Source organism: Mixophyes fleayi, chromosome 1 (assembly GCF_038048845.1).
Source record: "Mixophyes fleayi isolate aMixFle1 chromosome 1, aMixFle1.hap1, whole genome shotgun sequence".
NCBI lineage: Eukaryota > Metazoa > Chordata > Amphibia > Anura > Limnodynastidae > Mixophyes > Mixophyes fleayi.
In genome coordinates, this window is record NC_134402.1 from 317344535 (window position 1) to 317371099 (window position 26565).

The following is a 26565-nucleotide window of genomic DNA, read 5'->3' on the forward strand; positions in this document are numbered from 1 at the left end:
GCCAGTCTTACACATGCCCACAAGCCAGTGAGCTGGCTCAAAAAATTATAAAATGTATGTTCTCTTCAAACTGTCCTTAATTTCCAGTATATCTACATTCCATTCTTTTTTTGATGTATCCAGCAATTTGGAAAGGAGTGGTGACTGTCAATGCATTTCTTCCTAGTATAATACTTTAGAAATTAATATAATTTTCAATGATTGGCAGATATGCATTGCTATGGATTTCCTAAGCTTCAATCCATAGTAGTGGCTATGGATATTTTTTTAATGGCTATTTTTGTTATCCCTTCACTGAAGCAGTAATCTTGAACTAGATCAAAACCCAACAGTAAGGTTAACAAGAACTGGCAAGCAAATGGCAAGAGTAATAGAACTGGCAAGCAGAAACTACTAATGTCTATAGACAAGCGCTTACATGTTACAATAGCTAAACTGAAAAATATTTTGTTTTGTTTTTAGAATCTGCACAGTAGATTTGTGGATATTAAGTTTTATTTTTCAGATTTTCCATGATTATATCTCTGTCAATGTAGTCTTTTTCAAGAACTGAAATCATTTTCTTGATTGATTGATTCCAGTTAACACCACTCTCCTTATTGCAGCTGATTATAGATAAAGAACTATACGCTATCATTCTCTGTTATAGTTGTCAACAATTTAAACATTTTCATGGGACCCTTTCCTGCTAAGCCAGTGCATCCATTCAGGTTATGCATGATATTGACTCGTTGGACAGTGCAGCAATACAATTCCCATTATGTTATATTTACTGAATGTGATGATTATGTACTTTTTTTGCATTTTAAGTAAATATTTTTAAAGCCTAAATAATAAGTATAGATGATAAGAATTACATCTAACATGTAGACGATTAGGAATTTTATTTTACTTGGTCAATACTGAAAAATAGGAACATTTTGCAGAAACACAGAATTCCAGGGACAAATCATGGTCATGTAACTGCAGGAAGGAGGCAACTATCAGCCTTAGGGGTTACCGAAACATACTCCCACACAAAGATGAGAACAGAGAACAGAACACAAAGGAGACAGCAACATATAGAGAATTGCATTGAGAACACGCTCTAGAAGCTGAAGGTGAGTACATACATTTTTGAGGTGCAACCAAGAAATCAGAAATGTGTATCCCATGAGTAACTGTGCTAAAAGGGATATTGCGCTGTGGGTTATTTTTAGCTTGAAAATAATGAGAAGTCCGTGGAAAACACATACAGTAATGCATTTCTTTACAGATGCCACTTATTATTTTTTGTATAAAAATGTGAAATATATTACTATGTCTGATCTGTATGTGGCCATGTTGTCATTCAAAGAAATATTAACAAATAACGTTGCTATACTTTTGATCAATGCTCAAATTGTACATTTAAATGTAGCCCGAATACTAATAGTAAGTTAGCAAGATAACACACCATACACACCATACAAGCCTGTTCAAATAGAATCTCTTCTATCTGCATTATAACTTTTACAATGTGAACACACATCATTCATCCAAACACTTGTCATGTCTGTAACTGCCTACAGCATACCATTTATGTACAGCTGGACTGATAGTGATCATTTGTATTGTAACTTGATTTTACATATTTGGATTATTTCTTTCTACTGTAATTACAATCAAAACTTATTTTTTTGTCATTACAGAACTATAACTCTGTGAAACAGTAGTAGATCATTATTTCCAATGGTGAGTACCTTTTTCATTTAAATTTGGAACTATGGAGCATTACACATTCGGGGGTAAATGTATCAAGCTGAGAGTTTTACGGTGGGTTTGAAAAGTGGAGATGTTGCCTATAGCAACCAATCAGGTTCTAGCTATCATTTTGTAGAATGTGCTAAATAAATGATAGCTAGAAACTGATTGTTTTTTCAAACTCGCAGTTTGATACATTTACCCCTAGTACTTATTTAAAACATGGTACAATGTTCAACAATTTGTTGTAACCCATTGCAAACATATGGTATCCTTTATTTTATATCCTGTGCTAGAAAATATAGCTTTATTCAGAGTAGTTTCTATAGCTGATATTTGTGCACATTGCATCATGTTACTGACTAAATAAGCCCTACTGTCTAGAGGATTGTCCCTTAATATAAAGAAAATGTGCCACAGATGCCACTATTGTAAAAAATACTATTTGCACAAGTTCTTATTATTTTTGTCCATCATATTATATGATGTTTCTGAACACCCATTATGTCTTGCAATAAGGCTTGGTACAAAGTCACAAAACGACTCACAACACCAATTGCATTTAATTGTGCAGTATAAAATACATGTTATTAACAGAACACAACACCTTAGCAGTTAGCACCATTTTCAAAATAAGCGTACACTGCTAGCATGCATTACCGAAGCTATGATACTTGGTGATTTATGCAAAGGTGTTACAGAATGTTTTATTTACTTATGCTGTCACAGAAGAACTGAAAACATCCTCTATCCTTCAAAACCACCTTGTTTTCAAGGCAGCATGTCTTAGCATTGGAATTTCTGGGGTTTCCAATCAAATACACTTACCAGAAGAACAGTTGCTGCTACACTTCTTAAACACGTTGGGAGTGATCTTGCCACAGTGTCCAATTGTGCACTGTAGTATACTACCGGTCTGCTATCGTCACCATGTTTTTGCGTCAGGACACCTGCTGCACGACCATCAGCTTCCATACAGTATAACTCAAAAGGCTTTTCATAATCAGGTATTCCCAAGGCAGGTGCTCTATTCAGACTATCTTTCAGATTAAAGAATGCCTGCTCTGACTCCTCTGTGTGTGCAACACCAGGGCCGCCATCAGGGGGGTACGGGGGGTACTGTTGTACCGGGCCCGGGCTGCCTGTGACAGATCACATGATCGCAGGGGGAATGATTCCTCCACCCCTGAGATCGGATCCTGGTGCCTGGCTGCCACGGTGACAGCCAGGCTGAAGACAGAATAGCGGAGACCAGCGGCGGGCCCCAAGTAAGTATGTGTTGCTCATGGGGGGGGGGGGCCTGCTCATGGGGACGGGGCCCGGGTGGCACGGGGGCCCGTACTGGGCCCGATTTTTTCTGAAGGCGGCCCTGTGCAACACGCTCAGGTTTTGAGGATGAGACTAACTCCTACTCCTGCAATGGTAACACCAGAATAGAAAACCCGGGATTCAGAATCTACAATATTCACACATCCCTAAGAAGGAACAGATTTGCTGTTGGTTCTGTGGCAGAGTCATGTTGTATTGTCTGGATTCTGCACATTGTCAAGTGTCTTAGCCCCTGGGTGAGACAGTGTCCCAAGTATTTAACCTTAGTCTGACATGACTGTAACTTGTCCTTTGCAACCTTGTGCCCTGTTTGTGAAAGATGAAGCAACAACAATTTAGTATCATGTAGACATGACATAAACGAATCAGAGCACAATAACAAATCGTCCACATATTGAATTAGAACAGAAACTTTGCTTGGTTGGAAGGATTGCAAGCAGTCATGTAAGGTTTGGGAGAAAATAGGTCTGTCAATGAACCCCTGGGGCAGTCTTGTCCATGTATATTGCACCCCCCTGTAGGAGTATGCAAAAAGATATTGACAGTCAGGGTGAAGTGGGACTGAGAAAAAGGCAGAACACAGATCAATGACAGTGAAATAACTGGCAGATGGTGGAATCTGCATGAGGATGACAGCTGGATTGGGCACTATGGGAAATTGGCTCTCGACAACTTTGCCAACTCCCCTTAAAACCCGGACTAATCTATAGCCCCTCCCCCCCTCTTCTTCACAGGGAAAATGAGACTATTGGCTGTGCTGGACGAACAAATTAAGATCTCTTGTTGCAGCAGCCTCTCAATAACAGATACACCTCTAGTTCCACCTCCGGTTTTAATGGGTACTGTCGGATTTTTGGGGCTTGCTTGCCAGTTTTCAGATTAACCATTACAGACTCTACATTTGCCATCAATTCAGTGTCCTGTCCATCTTTGGTCCATATGGAACCCGGCAGTTACATTTACCTGAGATGGACTTTGTTCTAGAATGGCAGAGTGTAACATTAACCTTTGTGGGGTGTTCAATATGTCCTCTACCTCATGTACAACCTTTCCTAGTATGTCTAGGAATACACAATCAGGAGTACAGTAAATGACACATCCCATTTTGCACAACAAATCCCTGCCCAGTAAGTTAGTAGGAGCCACTGCAACTAAGAGAAATGAATGCTTGGTGTGCAGAAGCCCGATAATAACCTCTGCGGGTTTAGTCAAAGGGTAATGTAACACTCTCCCCGTTACTACCATAGCTGGAATGGATTTGTTAGTGACCTGTAGATTTAAAGGAGAAGTTATCACTGACCTGGCAGCACCTGTATCTACAAGAAAGGTTTATACCAGCTATATCAACTGTCACTGTAGGTTCTTCCCTAAGACTAGTATTACAAAACCAGAGAAAAACACTGCACCAGGCATTCCATAATACTTCTCATCAGATATATATCTTACTATAATTTAAATGCATATATTGTATATCTGTGGGAAGGGTGCTCCCAATCATTGACAAATATCTGATACAAAAAAATTCAACAGAAAGGACAAGAAATGATTATATGGGGCACTCAAATAGAATAGGAAATAGGAGAGACAGCTGATCTGGATAAATATCTGTTAAATACAACTTTATTAAATAATAATTCTAAAATTCTACTAGTGAAATATTAAAAAGTGTATGTGGAAGAGATCCATAAAAAACAAATGTAACTGATAAAAAGGACAATGGAATTTGTTCAACCGTGATACTACTTGAGACTAGGTACTGCGCACAGTCAGTTTCAAACATGTATATAAATAATAATGTGTAAAATAAACACCCTTCTGGCTGATAATCACCATCGGATTATACCACTGAGTCCTATAATAGCATAGGACTAGGAGATAATCTAGATACTTCTCTCCCTGTCTACTCACATTGCAGCACTGGCTGATCACTGATAACTATACTGGGACAGCGTGAATGGTGATATATTAGAACACTTGTGTATGACAATCTTAAAACGGCACTTTATATAGAGTGCTATTAATCAATAGTCATACTCATACGCTTAGTACACTGTCTCCGATAATGCCACACAGTTCCCCCAATAGACTGGTCTAATTAGTAATATGATGAAAGCTGCTCTCTCTAATTAACAAAATAGACAGCACTGGCTGTTCTCTATAATATTTCAACTGGAGCAGTTTAAAATAACAACAATATATAATAATATTGTCCTGTCTGGTAAGATTACAAATCTAGATGTTCATAACACTTGTATATGACACTCTGTATAGGGAGTTGTTAACTGTTGGTCATCCTCAGACTCATAATATACTGCCTCCGATAATACCACACTATTCCCCCAAAAGACTGGTCTAAATGGTGATGTAACTGAGACTGTTTTCTCTAGCTAACAGAGAGACAGTGTTAGCTGTCCTTTGTAGTAGTTCAACAGCACTGTCAATTAATGGCAATATATAATAGTATTGTCCTGTCTAGTAAGGTAGAGTTTCAGATCTAAGGGGCATATTTAATAAAGCACGATAGTGCTTTTAACGGGTCATTAAGAGTCCCACAGTGTCCTCCGCAAATTTATTAAGGGGGCATCGCAGCAGATATCATGGATATCTGCTGCTTTGCATTCCTCTTCGTTTTTGGGAGCAGTAACCATTCAACAGAATGGTGACTGCTCCTGGCGGCAATCTAACAAGTCCCGAAAAAACATTTTTTTCGGGAACTTGTCTTGTTAATGTACGCCAGCTGAAGCTGGCGTACATCATCCGAATTGAAGAAATCTAATGCTGTCAGCTCTGCTCCGAAGAGCAGAGCTGGACAGCGCATGTGTGGAGGGATCACATGATCCCTCCCTGTCACTCAGCGCTCTCTCTCTGCAACTATCGTTGCAGAGACAGAGAGGGGATCTGTGTGCGCATGTCCAGTTCTTGGAACTGGACATGCGCAATTGAAGAGTGAAGAGAAGACCCGAAGACAGCGCTTCCGAAGAGGGGGGTAAGTATGTTTTTTTTTTATCACTGAAACAGCAGTTTTTCGGAACTGCTGTTTCTGTGCAGGGCTGTACATAAATGTGAGAAGTAGTTCAATCCTTATCATTGCGATAAGGATTGAAAACTACTTTTCACTTTATGTGAATATTGATAAATGTGCCCCTAAGTGTCCATATTATAGATTATGATAATAAATTTGAATAGTAACAAGTAGTAAAGGCGGCGTCCGCCGATGTGCGTTTCGCTATTAGCTTTAACTAGGCAAGACGATATGATGATGGCATTGGCTATTTATAGTTGAGAACCCTCCTGCTAGTTTGACGTCAAACCTAGCAACGTTGTAGCAACCAAAGGTTGCTGTTATTCACTTCCGTCAAGCTCACGATCGCTCTTAAGAAAGCAAGAAGAGACACCGGAGATAATCAATATAGGTAAGTATATGTTGCAAAGACCCAACGTATACTAATAAAGACATACACAGCTGGAATTGATGCTGGGGATTTCTTGTTGAAATGTGATTTGAAATACATGGGAATGACCAGCAGACCCCATAAAAAACGAGTTCTGGATCACATTGGCAATATCATGAGAGCTGCCAATGATAAGGCCAATTTACAATTAACAGTAGTGGCCAAACATTTCTTAAAGTACCATCAAAGTGTTTCCACATTTCTGACAGCATTTACCATGGAACAAGTAAATTTAGGACTCAGGGGAGGAGACATCCAGACTGAATTATTATGAAGGGAGACAAAGAAAATATTTTTGATGGGTAGCATGACCCCACATGGTCTTAATGACCAAAGTAACTACACAGTATTTTTAAATTAATTTATATACTTATATTTAAAAGGCCTTGGTAGTAACAATCCTCTTTGGCTGGCTTTCCCGATGAGTTATCTTGACCCATTATCACCTAGTTGAATTAGCTAGATGTATTCCCTATTGAGGGTATATCAAAATAATAAATATTTTTTGTTTCAGTTAGTTTCACATCACGTTTTATCTTATTGTATTAGTTTTTCACCTACTTATCGGTCTACTGACCATCTTACACATTTTGATCACTTTATTTTTTTGTTATCAGTCATTAGACTGATATTCTATTCACTTAAATTTCACAATTATTGTTTATTTACTATACACACTATATTTCACACTATTTAGATACACATCTAACACTATAAGATGAGATTAATCTATCCACTTCTTAGGGACGTACATAATAGTGGTATTTAAAATGGTAATGCAATGATACATTTTATCTTTAACACTAATGAGTTTATTCTTGTATACATAATTGTTTTATTTTAATATTTATTTAAGTATTTTTATTCTTATTTAAATTTGTTATCTGTCAATAGAGGTTACATAGTAATTGTGGGTTGTTAAGTTAGATGTATCCCACCTATAATTAATACAATTGTTTACTGTACCATATGCACTATCACTATCGGTACTGTATACCTATGCAGAATGGGCATTGCTTAATAGGGCTTTTATAAATAAGATTCAAGTCTCTGCTTTCATTTTTCATATACATCTAATAATTATTTACTGTGTAGCAACAAGAAATACCCAGCATCAATTCCAGCTGTGTATGTCTTTATTAGTATACGTTGGGTCTTTGTAACATATACTTACCTATATTGAATATCTCCGTTGTCTCTTCTTGCTTTCTTAAGAGCGATCGTGAGCTTGACGGAAGTGAATAACAGCAACCTTTGGTTGCTACAACGTTGCTAGGTTTGAAGTCAAACTAGCAGGAGGGTTCTCCACTATAAATAGCCAATCCCATCATCATATCGTCTTGCCTAGTTAATAGCGAAACGCGCATCGGCGGACGCCGCCTTTACTACTCGTTACTATTCAAATTTATTGTCAGAATCTATAATATGAACACTTAGATCTGAAACTCTACCTTACTAGACGCCCGTCGCCTTACGCCCGTCGCCATGACAACGGGACGCGCTGCTATGATTTCCTGGCCGCCGAATCACTGCCCACCAATGAGGGTTCAGTTCTTGCTACTTATATCCTGCTCTGACATCACTAGGATGCCAGAGCAACTAGTTTCCTAGCCTCCAGCGTTACTGCCATCCTTTGTGCATTTCTCCATTGATTCCTGTTATTGACCCGGCTTCCTGACCTCGCCTTCGGATTCTCCCTGTGTCCTGCATTAATACTTCGGTTCTGACCTCGGCCTGCTGACTATCCTCTGCTTCCTGATTTTGTACCTTACCTGCCCGCTTGGTTCTGACTCGGCCTGTACCTCCACGGATTTGCCCTTACCTCGCAAGTAGCTACCTGGGAGGGCCGCGACCTGCACGTCGTTCGCCGCGAAGTCCAAACTCCCTTGCGGGGGTCCCTGGTGAATACCGGCGGCGTGTTAGACTCCGCGCCTCCTTGCGTAGCTGAGCCAATACTTGCAGGTACTAAAGTCACCTCCGTGACAACAGCTAACGCTGTCTCTCTGTTAGCTAGAGAAAACAGTCTCAGTTACATCACCATTTAGACCAGTCTTTTGGGGGAATAGTGTGGTATTATCGGAAGCAGTATATTATGAGTCTGAGGATGAACACCGGTTAAGAACTCCCTATACAGAGTGTCATATACGAGTGTTATGAACATCTAGATTTGTAATCTTACCAGACAGGACAATATTATTATATATTGCTGTTATTTTAAACTGCTCCAGTTGAAATATTATAGGAAATAGCCAGTGCTGTCTATTTGTTAATTAGAGAGAGCAGCTTTCATCATATTACTAATTAGACCAGTCTATTGGGGGAACTGTGTGGAATTATCGGAGGCAGTGTACTAAGAGTATGAGGATGACTATTGATTAATAGCACTCTATATAAAGTGCCGTTTTAAGATTGTCATACACAAGTGTTCTAATATATCACCATTCACGCTGTCCCAGTATAGTTATCAGTGATCAGCCAGTGCTGCAATGTGAGTAGACAGGGAGAGAAGTATCTAGATTATCTCCTAGTCCTATGCTATTATAGGACTCAGTGGTATAATCCGATGGTGATTATCAGCCAGAAGGGTGTTTATTTTACACATTATTATTTATATACATGTTTGAAACTGACTGTGCGCAGTACCTAGTCTCAAGTAGTATCACGGTTGAACAAATTCCATTGTCCTTTTTATCAGTTACATTTGTTTTTTATGGATCTCTTCCACATACACTTTTTAATATTTCACTAGTAGAATTTTAGAATTATTATTCAGTATAGTTATCAGTGATCAGCCAGCGCTGCAATGTGAGTAGACAGGGAGAGAAGTATCTAGATTATCTCCTAGTCCTATGCTATTAGGGGACTCAGTGGTATAATTCGATGGTGATTATCAACCAGAAGGGTGTTTATTTTACACATTATTTACCTATTCCTCTGGCACACATATATGTTTGAAACTGACTGTGCCCAGTACCTAGTCTCGAGTAGTATCGCGGTTGGACAAATTCCATTGTCCATTTTATCAGTTACATTTGTTTTCTATGGATCTCTTCCACATACACTTTTTAATATTTCGCTAGTAGACATTTTTAGAATTATTATTCAATAAAGTTGTATTTAACAGATATTTATCCAGATCAGCTGTCTCTCCTATTTGTTATCTTCCCTAAGACTCTCAGTTAACCTAACTGGCTGTAGACTACAGGTATTACCTGATCCCTAGCGCTGGCTATCACTCTCCCGCAAAGCATTTGCTGTTATGATGTGTGCGGGCAACTGTTGTGAATTTTCTAATCCTTGTGTGTGTGTGTTCTTTGTGGGTATCTATGTTATTCACCTCTAGGTGTCCTCGATGTTTTCTGTTTACAGTGTTTCATTATGTGTCCCTCTTTATGACAGTTGTAACATTTCACTGGCACATAACTATTTCTGTGTGTGTTGTAAGCTTGTGGTCGTGTGTGCAGTCTCTCTAAAGCCTGGATACTCACCATCATTAGCCTATCACTCTGCGCCTCTTAAATATGTTTTTATCATGCTCCACGGCAGACTCTCTAAGTGCATCTACCGTGATGCCTCTCCAGTTAGGCAAAGAGGTTTGTACCCTGGTCTTCAGACTTTCTTTGAGACCATCCATTAGTACTGTAACTGCTACTTCCCTGTGAAGCACATCATCCTTTATGCCAGATATCCCAGTGAAATGTGTCATTGATGACAGAGCTCTGGCAAAATAATCTGTTGCGGTTTCAGTATCTTTTTGCTTGATAGTGAAAATTTTGCTCCAGTTCACTACCACTGGAAAACATATGGCCAGCTGTGAGATTATTCACTTAATATTTTCTTGGTTATCATCATCTGTTAAGGATCCGTCCTCCTCCAACATACAATCCTTAATAAATAAACTTTTGTATATCAGTATTTGGAGGAAAACAGCCCCTCAACACCACTCGCCAATCCTTATTGGTTGGCTCGTGCGCATTACCTAAGTCTTTGATGAATTTCTGACACCTAGCCAACTCTTTCCTAGGATCTGGGAAATCAGACATAATTGAATGTAGCTCCGATTGCTACATGTTATATAGGAACTACACCATCCTTGTCCGCTTTCCCATTGGGAACTGCTATTGTGCGAACAGGAAAAACACCAACCGAATCGCTACATTCAGGATTAATTGCTGGAACCACAGTTTCAATACAATTAATATTCTCCCTCCTATTACTTCCTCCACTATTCTCACCAATTTCAGTCGCTGCACCTGCTTGTGGGACCGCTCCCCTTCCTTGTCTGCGTTGTACTTCTAGCATGATAATAGCATGGGCAATGGCTGAAATAACAGTGGGCTCATCATCTTTTTCAGAAACATTACCTTTAAACTGACTTAAAACAGGATATAATTTGCTTGTTTCATTTATAGTATCGGCTGTACTTACTCCCCCAACCGCATAGGGCGGCGGGGGCACGATTACGCTCACTTCGCAACACTTCCTTCCGGTGTGCATGTGCGCTTCGCAACGCTTCCTTCCAGTGTGAACGCACTGCCTTGCCATGTGTTCCCTGCCAGTTGCCACAACTTTAAACAATCATCGTTTTCATTCTCATTTTTGTTGATTTAATCAAACGTACTTTATCTCTAACATTACTTAATACCTCTTAATCAAAACTACCAACCTTGAGAAAGGGTCTCACACAATCCTTGGTCATCTTGACCCATTTGTCACAGTACACCGTTGCGCACGCACCATATTTCTTAAACATAAGAAACCTCGCCGAATCAATCGGCCCTTCCTTAGGCAGCACATCATTCACCATCTCTAGCGTTTGCTTAGCACTCATGGGGAAACAGAATTTTACCAATGCTTTGCAACACACAGCTACCACTAGAGATTTTTATTGGCCGTGAACGAATTGCTCAAGCTGCGTCCTCTCCCTTCTTCTTGACTAGTACCCCTGAACAATAACACGCGATTGTCAGCGTACTCAGTGAGGAAACCTAACACAGGGACTGGGAGCACAAAGTATCAACTTCACAAGCCCCCAAATTGTTATGTATGTCTAGTCGCTGTCCAATGACAATTGTTCACTTCCAATTGTGTGGTTCCAAAGCACAATGCAATTTAATAGCAAGAAGCAGCAGAGTAACAACTCAATAATATAAGTATAGCCGATTACATACGCAGGCGCCCTGGATCCAGCGTACAGTCATTCAGTCCTGAAGTCTGTGGTTGAGAAGATTGTCTGCTGGGCCCAGAGCTCCTACAGTCAGTGATACAGTGAAAACAATACAGATGATTTGGCATGTTTCCATAGGTTCAGGCTTCAGGACGGTCCAGTGTAATGCAAGTCATTGGCCAGTTCAAACGATGCCCTCCAAGGGTGGGGGTCAACTCTTCAAAGGATGCATACTAATCTTCCCGCCAAAATCTAGTTTAAACTGGTCTATTTACATTACACACACAATACAATTCTGATCATTTATTCCCTATAATCCATAACTTGCATACGCAAGGAACAATATCTTAGCTGATAGAACCGGACGTCTGCGAATAAATAGGGAATTAGAATGATACTAAACAATATGTGTTTCTGTACCCTGAACCTTAGATCTCAATGAAGTGTATATAACATTATAATATTGAACTATAAACTCTGATAAATTTCATTATAAATAACTATGTGTTGCAACTATTTTTAATATGAATGTCACGGGCACTAGGAGTCTTTGCCCAGGAAATCACCCGATGGTAACTTACCAGAGTAATATAGGTGGTAATGGATACTCTGGTAGCAGAGGAACAGCAGATGGTGAGAGAATGCTCAGGAAAAGTCTATGACTAGCAGCATTGGTAATGAGTATAACTGTACACGAGGAACTAGATGGACAAGGAAACGTGAGGGTAGTCAGTGGTCTGCGTGTAGCAAGTTGTACCACTGCTATAGTGAGGAGGAATGTCCAGAGGTAACGAGAAGGCAGTGAAAGTCAGCGGTCTGCGTATAGCAAGTTGTACCACTGTCTAGGTGAAGGAATGGAATCCAGGTGGAGGTAGATAACGGGGTAGTCAGTGGTCTGCGGATAGCAAGTTGTACCACTGCTATGTGAGAGGATACTGGAAACTGGTGACACAGGGAACAGGAATCAGTGGTCTGCATTTAGCAAGTTGTACCACTGAAATATATATGTGAGGAGAGCACGAGGAGATGAATGCTATGCAGAGTATACACGGGCACACAGGACTTGATCCCACGATGATATCACAATACAATGATAACAGAGCAGCACTGCTAAAGTATACACAGTCACAATAACAATCCAGGCAAATAGGAAACACAGTCAATGGTAGCGACAGTCTCAGTGGATAAAGGACTCCGGAGGAGAACACAACTCAGTCCAGCAAGATATGCAATACAGGAGCAAAGTCAATGAGAAGTATGCATACCGCGGTTCAGGAGAGCAGGCTGTCAGCGAGATGTGCAGGGATACCTAAACGGCTGAAGGCCGGCAGGAGGAGAGACCACTGGAAGGTGGAAGCGGTAATCAAGTTGGTGCAGCGCACGGCAGGTAAATCAGCATGAGCGAGGCAATACTCTGGAAGCAGTAGTAAAAGGAGCTGGAACATGAAGAACACGGGAGAGTTGAGGCGGTCTGAACTCCAGTAGCAGAGATGGTAGCAGCGGAGCGCTGACCCGATGAACACAGGAGAGTTGAGATGAGCTGTAACTCTGTAGAAGCAATGGAGGCAGCGGATAGGAATCAGCTGGCTACAGACACGATGAACACCGGGGAGTAGAGGTGAGCAGGAACTCTGTAGACACCACGGAGGCAGCGGATAGGAATCAGCTGTTGCAGACACGATGAACACAGGAGAGTTGAAGTGAGAAGGAACTCTGTAGACACCACGGAGGCAGCGGATAAGAATCAGCTGTTGCAGACACGATGAACACAGGAGAGTTGAAGTGAGTAGGAACTCTGTAGAAACAACGGAGGCAGCGGATAGGAATCAGCTGTTGTAGATACGATGAACACAGGAGAGTTGAAGTGAGTAGGAACTCTGTAGAAACAACGGAGGCAGCGGATAGGAATCAGCTGTTGTAGACACGATGAACACAGGAGAGTTGAAGTGAGTAGGAACTCTGTAGAAACAACGGAGGCAGCGGATAGGAATCAGCTGTTGTAGACACGATGAACACAGGAGAGTTGAAGTGAGTAGGAACTCTGTAGAAACAACGGAGGCAGCAGATAGGAATCAGCTGTTGTAGACACGATGAACACAGGAGAGTTGAAGTGAGTAGGAACTCTGTAGAAACAACGGAGGCAGCGGATAGGAATCAGCTGTTGTAGACACGATGAACACAGGAGAGTTGAAGTGGTCTGGAAACCACAATGAAATAACAGGAGCTGAATACACGAGGAAACACAGGAACACCTTCAGAGGCTCATGGGAATGAGACTCCAAGAACAGGCAACGAGGTATTGACCTCAGGTGCTTTAAATAGGGAGTGTTGCCTGATCAGCTAATTAATGAAAAGCAGCAGATACTGAAGGCTAGAAAGGGCTGCACATGCGCAGACCCTCAGGATGGCGGACGGCCACAGTTCCTAAACACACGAGAAGTAGCACTCACAGTCCGGTGAGTGACAATGAACCAATTACAAGTGTATGTGTTCGTGTAAATGTGTGTATAAGTGTACGCACGCGTTATGGTTAATTACACTCCTCCATGCCGTAGCGTGCTATTCACATAATTTCAGACATAGACAATCAGATTGATAGATAATAATTTGAAATGACCATATCCAATTATTTGACTTCGACACAGCATTATCAGCAATTTTACACCACAGTTTTTCTAGTTTATGCTTCCTAACTTATGTGTGCATGTTCTTACTATCAACAATTTGTTCTTGCATGCCCTTGATCCACCTTTCCAGGCGTAGGGGGCCACAAGTGATGTTGTGCTTTACTCAAACTTACATTGTTTTTTACCGCATTTGAGCAACAAAGTTAATTTTTGCATCCCAGATTTTTACTCCAACTCTTTGGCGTACATTTATCAAGCTGCGGGTTTGTAAAAGTCGACATATTGCCTATAGCAACCCATCAGACTCTAGCTGTCATTCTATAGAATGTACTAAATAAATGATAAATAGAAACTGATTGGATGCTATAGGCAACATTTCCACTTTTTCAAACTCGCAGATTGATAAATTTACCCATTTGTCTGTAAATTTTGCAGGTCTGGGACAATGATGGTTTTCATTTATTGTGTTCTGTAGTATGATAGGGTTACAACAAGTGAGAATTATGGGTAAAAGTAAACATGGTAGTGCAATACCCTTATGGTCAAATTATGCCAGAGAAAGATGGGAAGTTCTGGTGCCACATGCAGAATAAGGCACATTTTCCACTGAACAGATTTGAAAAATTGTTATGTCTAATTAACACAGTACTTACTACTTACCATAGTAGTAAACACTAAGTTTGTCACTTATTTTCCAGGACAAAGAAATCAACATCCCATATGAGGCATCTCATCCTTCTGAGTAAGTATGAGTTGGATATTATATTCATTAGTTTATTTGGATAATACAGTATGCAGCACTCAATACAGAAGTCTTACAAATAATCATGCTCTTTTTTTTCTTTGATGGGGTAATTTATTTGTTTTGATTTGCTTTTTGCTGGGTATTAGCAAGCATTGCTTTAGCCATTTCTCCTAATTATTATTGTACTTTTTATATATTTTTGTATGTGTAACTATTTGGAAAATGTCATAAGTAAGAATATTCAAATCTTGGCTTGATGTCCAATACAGTGTTAATAGGAAGTCAGTAGATAGCTCAGAGCTATCAAAGAATTATCATATAACACACATCCCACATTGAACATGTACAAACAACTGCTCATCCAAGGAACAAGATCAGCTTTCGTTAGAATTCTACCCCACACACTGTAATATAATCACTACATTAGTGCTGTCCAAGTATTTCTATGTAGAAGGAAAGCTGTCTGTTATAACTGTGTTTATTGACCAAATACTGATTAAAAAAATGTCATCCAACTTAGTCTATGGAGCTTACATGGAAGATGGGAGCACAACAAAGCTTTGTAGGGCCCCATCTAGCCCACATGCATGCAGTTCTATAATTTTGTCCTAGACACTGTGCCCTCCATACACAATCATTTGTCTTTCATCAACAATCTAAGAGGTAGATTTATCCAACTTTTTAAAAACAAAAAGTGGAGGTGTTGCCCACAGCTACCAATTAGACTCTAGTGTTTATCTAGTGTGTTTTTTTAATAAAATAATAACTAGAATCTGACTGGTTGCTATGGACAACACATATACTTCAATTTTATCAGGTTTGATAAATCTACCCCCAAGGCTCTGCAGTATATTAGGGAGAGCTACATTCTCCACCAAGAACACCTTAAGCTCAAGAGGAATGTTAGTAAAACCAGCTATGAAAGACAGGTGACAGTGCACCCTCAACACTGACAACTGCAGCATTATTAACTTACACAACAAAAGCATACTAGATGATGCAATACTCTTATATAACACTTACTAGACACTCAGCAATTCTACTAAAGATCAAGACAATCAGGACTAAGAGACCTCACCTGTATGCAGCCTATATAAAGCCCTCATTCCAATCAAGCACAAGCAAAGTTTTGATTTGCATTTCCTTGTTGGTGCTTCAAAAATTTCATCTTTGTCCCTCGCGAGTCTACCTTTTCCACCCATCGACTTCAGCTTCACCCTCATGACCTTTCCTCTCAGGACTAGGTGGTTTGTCTGGTTGTGTAGTGTCTCAGATAGCTTCACCAGTCAAGTGACCTACCCTTGGCAGCAATAAGCAGTGTGACATTTTTGCCTGTGCCTTAGTATGGACCATGTTTAGGTAGAGCAGCGGTGTGACACTTTGCAACATCATAGAGAGATACATGAAGCAGTCTTTGAAACTGTTGCCTGCTAGGACAGAATCTCAGATTTTTGTCTTGGAGCAAGAAATGGTTGCACCCATCTTTGTGCAGGAGCTTAAAATTGCTGCACCCTTGAGTTTTGATGACAACCCCAAAGACCAAGATTCACCTGCAGTTTGAGATACAGGCATAATCATTGCCACAGATTAAATCAAAGTGGGACATGTCATCTCTATTGGCAAAAACGTATTAACAGGGCACTTGTGCTGTTATATGTAATAGGTGTAAGTGGCATTGGTGGTAGATGTTAAACTACAAGAAAGTTTTAGACTTATTTCAGAACTTGTTGTAACAGATGATATATGTATATACAGTTGCTCACATTTGATACTGACTGCAACAGATAGGCAGTTTAACAAACTTATGCAGTTAATTTACTTAACACTATTATAGTACATTAATATATGCAGGTAGTAAGCTTATATTGTGGGCAATGTCTGAGAACAGGTTGCTGCTGACTAACAGCATTCACAGAATTCACAGGGACAGTTTGGACTCTTTGCAGTCTGCTTGCACAGAGTCTGACGAGATGTAGGTTTTCGTCAGAGACCACTGCATAGAGGCATGTGCATCGCTGTTTCACCCCACAGGTCAAAGTCCTCCGGATGGGTACCATACGGAACAGGAGAAGATGTTATAGTCAACAAGGAGAGACCAGAATAGGAATGGATAGTGGATAGCAAGTTACCAGGGTAAGCTGAGAAGCAAACAGCACGGGATACCAGGTATCACACGCCGGGTGAGCGGGCAGCACACCCGACACCCGGCAGACTTACCTGGCTCCGGCGCTCCGCTCCATCCTGGGCGCCGCCATCTTGGATTCGGATCTGCGCATGCGCAGACCTGACAGCTTCTTTAAAACTTCTACTCTCCTCTCATTGGTGGATTCTAATGGCGCTTAGTTTAAAAGGCACTTCCTCATTACCTACAGTGCCTGTTCTTTGAGTCACCTCCTGGTGATAGAAGTGGCTTCCTGTTAGCTTCCAGCTAATCTCTTCCATCCTAGTCTGCAGAGCTGACGCTCATCTCTGGACATCGTCTCTACATTTGACTACAGAGCTGACGCTCATTCTACTGAACTTTTTACCACATAGTGGTCTGCAGAGCTAACGCTCATTCTACTGGACTCTCCGCCACATAGTGGTCTGCAGAGCTGATGCTCATCCTCGGACATCGTCCCTACGTTTGTCTACAGAGCTGACGCTCATTCTACTGAACTTAACACCACATAGTGGTCTGCAGAGTTACACCGAACTGCATCATCTTCTTTGCCTTTACTTATTATAATTACCACTCTTACTACGGTACATCTGCCGAGTCTCTTCGTAGGAACCGTGACAGTAAGAACAGGCCAAATAACGTTGTCATTAATATGACAGAATCTAACGTGCAACCCTCTGCTGAGGATATACTTCAGCACTTGCTCGACCGGGTAGAGCAACAAGATTTGGTCCAACAACAGCTATTACAGGGCTTCCAGAGTCTTGCTGTTTGTTTTTACTCACTACAAACATCACCACCTGTTCAAGCGGCCAGCTCACCGGCACCTGTTCCCACAGCTGCTTCCAATTCGTCTCTTCGGATTCCAACTCCTTCCAAATTTGATGGAGATCCTGCCACCTGCCGTGGATTCTTGAACCAGTGTTCAATACAATTTGAACTCCAACCACAGAATTTTCCTACCCAGCGCTCAAAAGTAGCATACCTAATATCCTTGCTCTCTGGTCAAGCTTTAGCCTGGGCCTCACCTCTCTGGGAACTTGATGACCCGATCCTGGCGGACAGTGCTGTCTTCATTGCCGCTTTTCGCAGGATTTTTGACGAACCAGGAAGGGTTACTTCTGCAGCATCTAGTATTCTTCGCCTGCGTCAAGGATCTCGCTCAGTGGCCCAGTATGATATTCAATTTCAAACATTGTCGTCAGAGTTACGGTGGAACAACGAAGCATTAGTAGCCACCTTCTGGCAGGGGCTATCTGACAAAATCAAGGACGCGTTGGCTTCTCAAGAACTCCCCACTACTTTAAATGCCATGATCTCACTATGTAACCGTGTGGATCTACATTTCCGCGAAAGATCTTCAGAGAAGGATTCCTCTCGGCGTAGTTCCGCCAGACTCGCACCTCGGTTCACTCATCCAGTAACAATGGAGGAACCCATGCAAATCGGGCGCTCTCGATTAACTCCAGAGGAACGTGATAGAAGATTAAGGAATAAGTTGTGCCTTTATTGTGCGGATCCGGATCATCTACTGAATGCCTGCCCCAAGAGGTCGGGAAATGCCAGACCCTAACCTGCTCCGGAGAGGTCAGATTAAGGCTTTCCAAAACCTCTCCCTCCTTTGGTGTTCCTAATGTCTGCTCCTTCCCTATTACATTTCACGTTCCCTGTGGTCCCATTCACACTTCTGCTATGCTGGACTCTGGAGCAGCTGGAAATTTTATCTCTTTCTCTTTAATTTCGCAGGTTTCTATACCAACTGTACCATTAGAAATTCCTGTTTCCATCACGGCCATCGACGGCTCCCATATAGCTAATGGTACCGTGAAAACCCGGACCAAACCCATCGTCCTTCAAATAGGAGCATAACATCAAGAAATAATTACCTTTCACGTGCTGCCGTCTACTACTACTCCCATCATCCTGGGTCTACATTGGCTTCAGCAGCACTCCCCTCAACTTGACTGGTCCACCTCGCAGATTCTGTCTTGGGGCCCTACTTGTCGCCTGAAATGTTTGACTCCGGTCCAACCTATTGGCTCCATTTCTACTTCCTCTAATACCAAAGTCTCCATTTTGCCCAAGCAATATCATTCCTTTTTAGACGTTTTTGACAAGCTTCGCTCTGAGCATCTGCCGCCTCATCGCTCGTGGGACTGTCCTATTGAACTGCAGTCGGGCAAAATACCTCCTCGAGGTCGAGTGTATCCACTCTCCATACCTGAGACCTCTTCTATGTCAGAATATGTTAAAGAAAACCTCTCCCGAGGCTTTATCCGACCCTCCTCATCACCGGCGGGAGCAGGGTTTTTCTTTGTTAAGAAAAAAGATGGATCGTTAAGACCTTGCATCGATTACCGTGGGTTAAATGCCATTACAGTCAAAAACCGATACCCCATTCCGCTTATCACCGAACTGTTTGATCGCATCAAAGGAGCTAAGATCTTCACCAAGCTAGATCTGCGGGGCGCTTATAATCTCATCAGGATCAGAGCAGGAGACGAATGTAAGACGGCTTTTAATACCCGCGATAGGCATTACAAATATCTTGTAATGCCCTTTGGGCTGTGCAACGCCCCCTCCGTGTTTCAGAGTTTTATCAACGAGATATTTAGAAATCTTCTCTACCTCTGTGTCGTGGTATATCTAGACGATATTTTGTTTTTCTCTCTTGACATCACCTCTCACCGTAAGCATGTGAAGGAAGTTCTTTCCAGATTACGACGTCATCAACTCTTTTGCAAACTGGAGAAGTGCTTCTTCGAGCTCCCTCAGATGCCGTTTCTGGGTTACATCGTCTCTGGATCCGGATTACAAATGGACCCAGATAAAGTCAAAGCAATTTTAGAATGGCCTCTTCCCCTTGGGCTGAAACCTATTCAACGTTTCCTCGGATTCGCCAACTACTATAGGCGCTTCATCCAGGGCTACTCTACCATCGTGGCACCTATTGTGGCTCTAACTCGAAAGGGTTCCAACTCTAAATCCTGGTCTTCAGCTGCGATCGAGGCCTTTGACTTCTTGAAAAAAGCTTTCGTCTCTGCACCTATCCTCCAACAACCGGATGTTTCCTCTCCGTTCTTTCTGGAGATTGATGCCTCCAATATGGGCATCGGGGTCGTCCTTTCACAGAAATCTCGTCTGAACCAATTCCATCCGTGTGCCTTTTTCTCTAGAAAATTCCTCCCTGCTGAGAGGAACTACACCATAGAGGATAAGGAATTGTTGGCAATCAAAGCAGCACTAACGGAATGGCGATATCTCCTTGAGGGAGCACTACATCCAGTGACTATCTTCACGGACCATAAAAACTTGCTCTAATTCCAAACCGCGTAGCGCTTAAACCCCAGACAAGCACGCTGGTCTTTATTCTTTTCTCGCTTCGAACTTCGCATTACTTTTAAACCTGGCATTAGGAATAAGAGAGCTGACGCTCTTTCTCGTGCTTTTTCTACTCATGAAGTCACGGAGGAGGATCCTGTCCATCCCATTCTGGACCCTAAATGCCTAGTTTTAGCTACTCAGCTTAAACCCTCTAAACCCCCACGGGGGAGAAGTTTTGTCTCTCCTAATCTTCGCCATAGACTGCTGAAACATTATCACTCTACCATTTTCACTGGACATACTGGTACCCGCAAGACCATTGAATTGATATCCAGAAACTACTGGTGGCCCAGTCCTCACACTGACGTTAAGGACTTTGTCTCCGCCTGTAGCGTTTGTTCTCAGAATAAGTCCACTCATCAGTCTCCCGCTGGTTTACTACGTCCATTGCCCATACCTCATGAACCATGGACCCATATAAGTATGGATTTTATTACCGATCTCCCACCTAGTAAGAATTGCACCGTCATATGGGTGGTAGTAGATCGATTTTCTAAAATGGCCCATTTCACGGCACTTCCGGGTCTTCCATCCTCTCCAGTCCTGGCATCCCACTTTGTCAAGGAAATATTCCGCCTACATGGCTGTCCACTCGACATAGTCTCAGATCGAGGTGTGCAATTTGTTTCCAAATTCTGCTGAGCTCTCTGCAAATTATTGGGGATCAATCTGAGTTTATCATCTGGATATCATCCTCAATCCAATGGACAGACCGAAAGGGTGAACCAGGATTTGGAGACCTACCTCAGGATGTTTTCTACCGCCAACCAGGATAACTGGGTAGATCTTCTACCATGGGCGGAATTTGCCCATAACAACGCCTTCCATGAGTCTTCTTCTAAATCCCCTTTCCTGGTGGTCTATGGACATCATCCGTCTCTTCCTGAATTTGCACCCCAAGCACCCACCCACCCAGGTGCCCGCAGCCAATTCTCTATACAACAAATTCCTTTCCATTTGGACGCAAGTAAGAGCTTGTCTTAAAAAGACTTCTACACGTTACAAATTGGCTGCAGATAAAAGGCGTAGATTTCTTCCCACCTTCAAGATCGGTGATAGGGTGTGGCTCTCCACCAAGAATATACGCCTCAGAGTCCCCTGCATGAAATTGGCTCCGCGATTTATTGGTCCATACAGTATCTCGGGAATCATTAACCCAGTCTGCTTCAAGTTGCGTTTACCGGTATCTCTTCGTATTGTCAACTCCTTCCATGTGTCTCTATTAAAACCTCTGAAAATTAATTGATTTACATCAGTAGCTCCTTCCATCACTCCAGGGGCCCATCAAGAGGAGGAGTTCGAACTCAAACAAATCTTGGACTCAAAAATTTGTAAAGGCGGTTTGAAATTCTTGGTTGACTGGAAGGGCTTCGGCCCTGAAGAGCGCTCTTGGGTGCACGCCTCCGACATCCATGCTCCCTACCTGCTGGTTAAATTCCACAAGAAGTTTCCCTTGAAACCTTGCAATAAACGTGCGGTGCCCGTCTTTAAAGGGGGGGTACTATCACATGCCGGGTGTGCGGGCTGCACACCCGACACCCGGCAGACTTACCTGGCTCCGGCGCTCCGCTCCGTCCTGGGCCGGCGCCATCTTGGATTCGGGTCTGCGCATGCGCAGACCTGACAGCTTCTTTAAAACTTCTACTCTCCTCTCATTGGTGGATTCTAATGGCGCTTAGTTTAAAAGGCACTTCCTCCTTACCTACAGTGCCTGTTCTTTGAGTCACCTCCTGGTGAAAGAAGTGGCTTCCTGTTAGCTTCCAGCTATTCTCTTCCAGCCTAGTCTGCAGAGCTGACGCTCATCTCTGGACATCGTCTCTACATTTGACTACAGAGCTGACGCTCATTCTACTGAACTTTTTACCACATAGTGGTCTGCAGAGCTAACGCTCATTCTACTGGACTCTCCGCCACATAGTGGTCTGCAGAGCTGACGCTCATCCCCGGACATCGTCCCTACGTTTGTCTACAGAGCTGACGCTCATTTTACTGAACTTTTTACCACATAGTGGTCTGCAGAGCTAACGCTCATTCTACTGGACTCTCCGCCACACAGTGGTCTGCAGAGCTGACGCTCATCTCCGAACTTCGTCCCTACGTTTGTCTACAGAGCTGACGCTCATTCTAGTGAACCTTTTACCACATAGTGGTCTGCAGAGCTAACGCTCATTCTACTGGACTCTCCGCCACATAGTGGCCTGCAGAGCTGACGCTCATCTACGGACATCGTCCCTACGTTTGTCTACAGAGCTGACGCTCATTCTACTGAACTTAACACCACATAGTGGTCTGCAGAGTTACACCGAACTGCATCATCTTCTTTGCCTTTACTTATTATAATTACCACTCTTACTACGGAACATCTGCCGAGTCTCTTCGTAGGAACCGTGACACCAGGATTAGCTAAGAAACAAGTAGTGATAGATACCAGGATTAGTAGAACATATTGATGAATACAGGATACCAGGATTAGATGAGATGCATATGATCCAGGACCTGATGAATAGACATGGATACAGAATACCAATAGACGGATACAGGATACCAAGATTTAAAGGAGCCAAATATTCCAGCAGTTTAACAGGCTACAGAATTTGAAGATCTGACACCATTTTACTAAAAACAAGTGTGAATAATGAAGGGGAGTGCCAAGTAATCAGCTAATGGCTTTACAGAAAAAAAATCTAAAAGACATTGGATGCCTGTGGACCCGTCAGCAGGAGAAGGAGGCTCAATGGAGGAAACCAGGTCTATGCACCAGATTCCAGTAAGTGAGCCAGAGGCTCTGGTGTGTGACACTAACAATTTGTTATACTGAATATATGACTACATATAAAGATTGATCCACTGATGGGTAACAAAAGAGAGTTTTTAGCCATGTTCAAGGTGATCTTCACTTTCCAGGTGACACCAACAATACCTCTGCCAGTTTGGCCCAGATTGATCACTTTGATCACTTAGTAGTCGAGTATGCCGTTGAATTTCAGACTCTCACAGCAGAAAAGATGAGAGGGTTTGTCGTTGACAGGTGTATTATTGAGGCTTCCGAAGTCACTGGAAGAAATAGTATTCAGAATTGAAAAAATTAGAGCCGTCTAGAAACATTTTGCTCACCCTAACAGGAGGTAAATTTGGCAATGTTCCTTTCTGCAATTTAGCCCCTCCATTACCCTCTCCGGGAAGCCTAGCTCCTTCTACACAGAGGACTTCTTGTTTTGTGAAGGAATGGATAACTCCATCACTTAGATTTGGACTTTGACCACAAGATGGAACTACCTTTGGCAATGAACTTAGAAGTATTTGATGGATGATCCATACAACCAGCTTTGGTAACCCACAAGACTATCCAGGTGCTAAGGTGTATTGATTATAGTAACTGGGAGCTGGTATGATTAAGTGTCATACACTCCCCAAGAAGCCAATCCTGGGTTACCCCTGGTTCTACACACATAAACCAGTCATTGATTGGAGGGCTAAAAGGCGCATTCATTTTCATCACTGACCTTCCCACATCCGAAGGCAACACTGTCAGACTGGTGGTAGTGGATTGCTTCTTCAGGCAAGTACACTTTACAGCCTTGAAAAGCTACTGTCATACCTCCAACTCTCCCAGATTATCACCAAAGAGGTCTTCCAGCTTCACATACCTCCAACAGAGGAGTTCAGTGCGTGGCTAAATTTTGGAGGGTCTTCTGCAAGGGGCTGGGGAATTCCCTCTGATTATTGTATGTTTACCACCGCAGTCACACAGACAGACAAAGTGGGTTAACCAATACTTCAAACTGTTCGAACGATGCTCTGCTTCAGGTGCCCAGGATGACTGATCCTAATTGCTTATCTTTCAATTCAATTGACGATTATTTTTGTTATCCAACTATTTTAGACAACTGCTTAAGATGTTTCCTTGAAACACCCACCCCACCCACCCAACCGATGAAACACCCACCCTCTAAAGCCTTTCTATGACCTTCTTCTTACAGCCATTCTGCTGACAATCAAATTAGAAAAAATATGAAAAAGGTAGTATTCAAAGAAAAATATAGCTTCTTTACACATACACAGTTCACAACAACAAATCACAAACAGTGGGATGACTTTGGGACTATGTTTTTTTGAAACTTCGTCCACCCCTTGTCCAACAACTTGGGACTCTACTCTACAATATACAAATAGCAATGCTGTCAACAATCCATCATAGATCTAGAGAGTGCTAAAGTTATTTAAAAATATCCCTGCTCTATTAGGGATTATGTATATAAAAAATGATTTGTTTAACAATGTCCCTCACTAGAAAGTGAAGTGGGATCAGAAATGGTGGCCTACTCTGCCAGGAGTCAAGGAGGATAATGCCCCAAAATTTGGGAAGCTCCCAGACATTCCTGTAGAGTAGGTAAGTATGATTTAAACATAATTGTACTTTAACAACTGAAAAAATATTGACAGTACACTACAATGCAAATAGCTTGCAATTAATATAACATTAAAAATGTAAAGAATAAATTATAGTAAAAGTGCACGTGTTATTAATTTTTTGCACATGCTTTCTTATTGGCATGTTTCTCTGTCTTTTGATCTATGATCTCATTTTGAAAGCTTATGGAAAAAAATGTAAATGCATATACAAGTTGCACACATCAGATCATTTTCAAATGTACAAAATACCCAATATTTAATGCAAAACTAACCTTAGACCATCAAATTTTGGAGAGGTGCACAGGTCTGTGAAGCAGGATGTGTTTGGGGAGGAGCAGAATATTTTTCAGGCGGAGAGAGCGGTTCTGGATGATGATGACGTCCATACCAAGGAACGGAGTTTGGGTGCCAGAGCACCTCTTTAGCGGATCAGTGCAGGCTGAGATTTCCTTTTGCAGCGCAAGACAATTGAAATCAGATAAAGGGGTGAAGAAGGCTCATTTAGAGGTGTTCCTAGCTGTGAGAGGAGTTTGTCCTCTCCACGCCACAAAAGGACTTCAATTTTGCACCAGTTCAGAGCCGATAGCCTTCAGTTCACAATTTATATATTATTTTTTTTTTGTATGGGACCTGTTTGGTGCCTCTATGTTGGAGAAAAGCATCTCCAGTTGCACACTGAGCAATGTAAGACAATGATTTAGCTCACACAAACAAAAACGACACATTGTAATACATGTAATAGTGACCATGTCTCCTCACTCTCATGATTAATGAGACTAAACCTTGCAGGATTTTAGGGGACAAATCAAAAAGATTATTTTATTGAAAGAGGATGTTACTAAAATTGTAAGAGGTGGCTTTTAATGTGATATTTACATTTTTGCACAGTGAGGCGCATTTCAAGATATATGCCTACTCTCCACTCTCAGAAGACACTTTGGTAAACTAGAAGTGTGCTGCTGTATTACAAAAAATGAATATTTTTCTATAAATTGATTTGTGTTTCTCCACAAAACTGATTATCCTCCTAGACTGCACTGAATTGACATATGTAGGTGGAACATATCAGCAGAAATCTATTTTCTTTATAACATGATAATTATTTATATTGTATATTTTATATGTGTTTGTTTTTTAGGAATAAAAAAGTGCCCCTTGTACTAAACTCATCAGAAGGGGAAAGATCATCTATTAAAGCAAGACAGATAAAAGTGTCAGAGGCCCTTCAGAAACTGGGTATTAATGCAAGAGAGGTAAATATATTGAGTTGCTATCTTGCAATTGCTGTCAACAGTTTTCATCATGCGGAACAAAAACAGATTCTCTTCAAGGAAATGTCCAATTGTACAATATTAACAAAAGCCAGCAAAATACTGGTGGAAGTTTTTCAGGAAATCCCAACTGCTATTTACCATTGCCCAGTCATGATTATCTAAATGCTTTAATCTCTTGACAACAGTATAGTACTATGTCTAAGTAGGAGCTTGGGAAGGATTATGTGGAGCAAATTTGATGATGACCATAAGGTTTCTCTCTAGTCGGTGGCCAGATTTAAAGTGGTGTAT

General features: G+C 41.7%; 1 protein-coding gene across 1 annotated transcript in view; it reads left to right on the plus strand.

The window, feature by feature from the left end:
- The first annotated feature begins 206 nt into the window (after window positions 1–206).
- The window catches only part of LOC142158595 (cytosolic phospholipase A2 gamma-like), an 82001-nt gene continuing 55642 nt past the window's right edge, over window positions 207–26565 (plus strand). Inside the window, exons 1-5 of the mRNA XM_075212703.1 lie at window positions 207–331; window positions 927–1100; window positions 1671–1713; window positions 14996–15039; window positions 26139–26253. Of these exons, the coding sequence (XP_075068804.1) occupies window positions 1711–1713; window positions 14996–15039; window positions 26139–26253 (162 nt within the window). The 5' untranslated portion in view covers window positions 207–331; window positions 927–1100; window positions 1671–1710. The remainder of the gene's footprint in view (window positions 332–926; window positions 1101–1670; window positions 1714–14995; window positions 15040–26138; window positions 26254–26565) is intronic.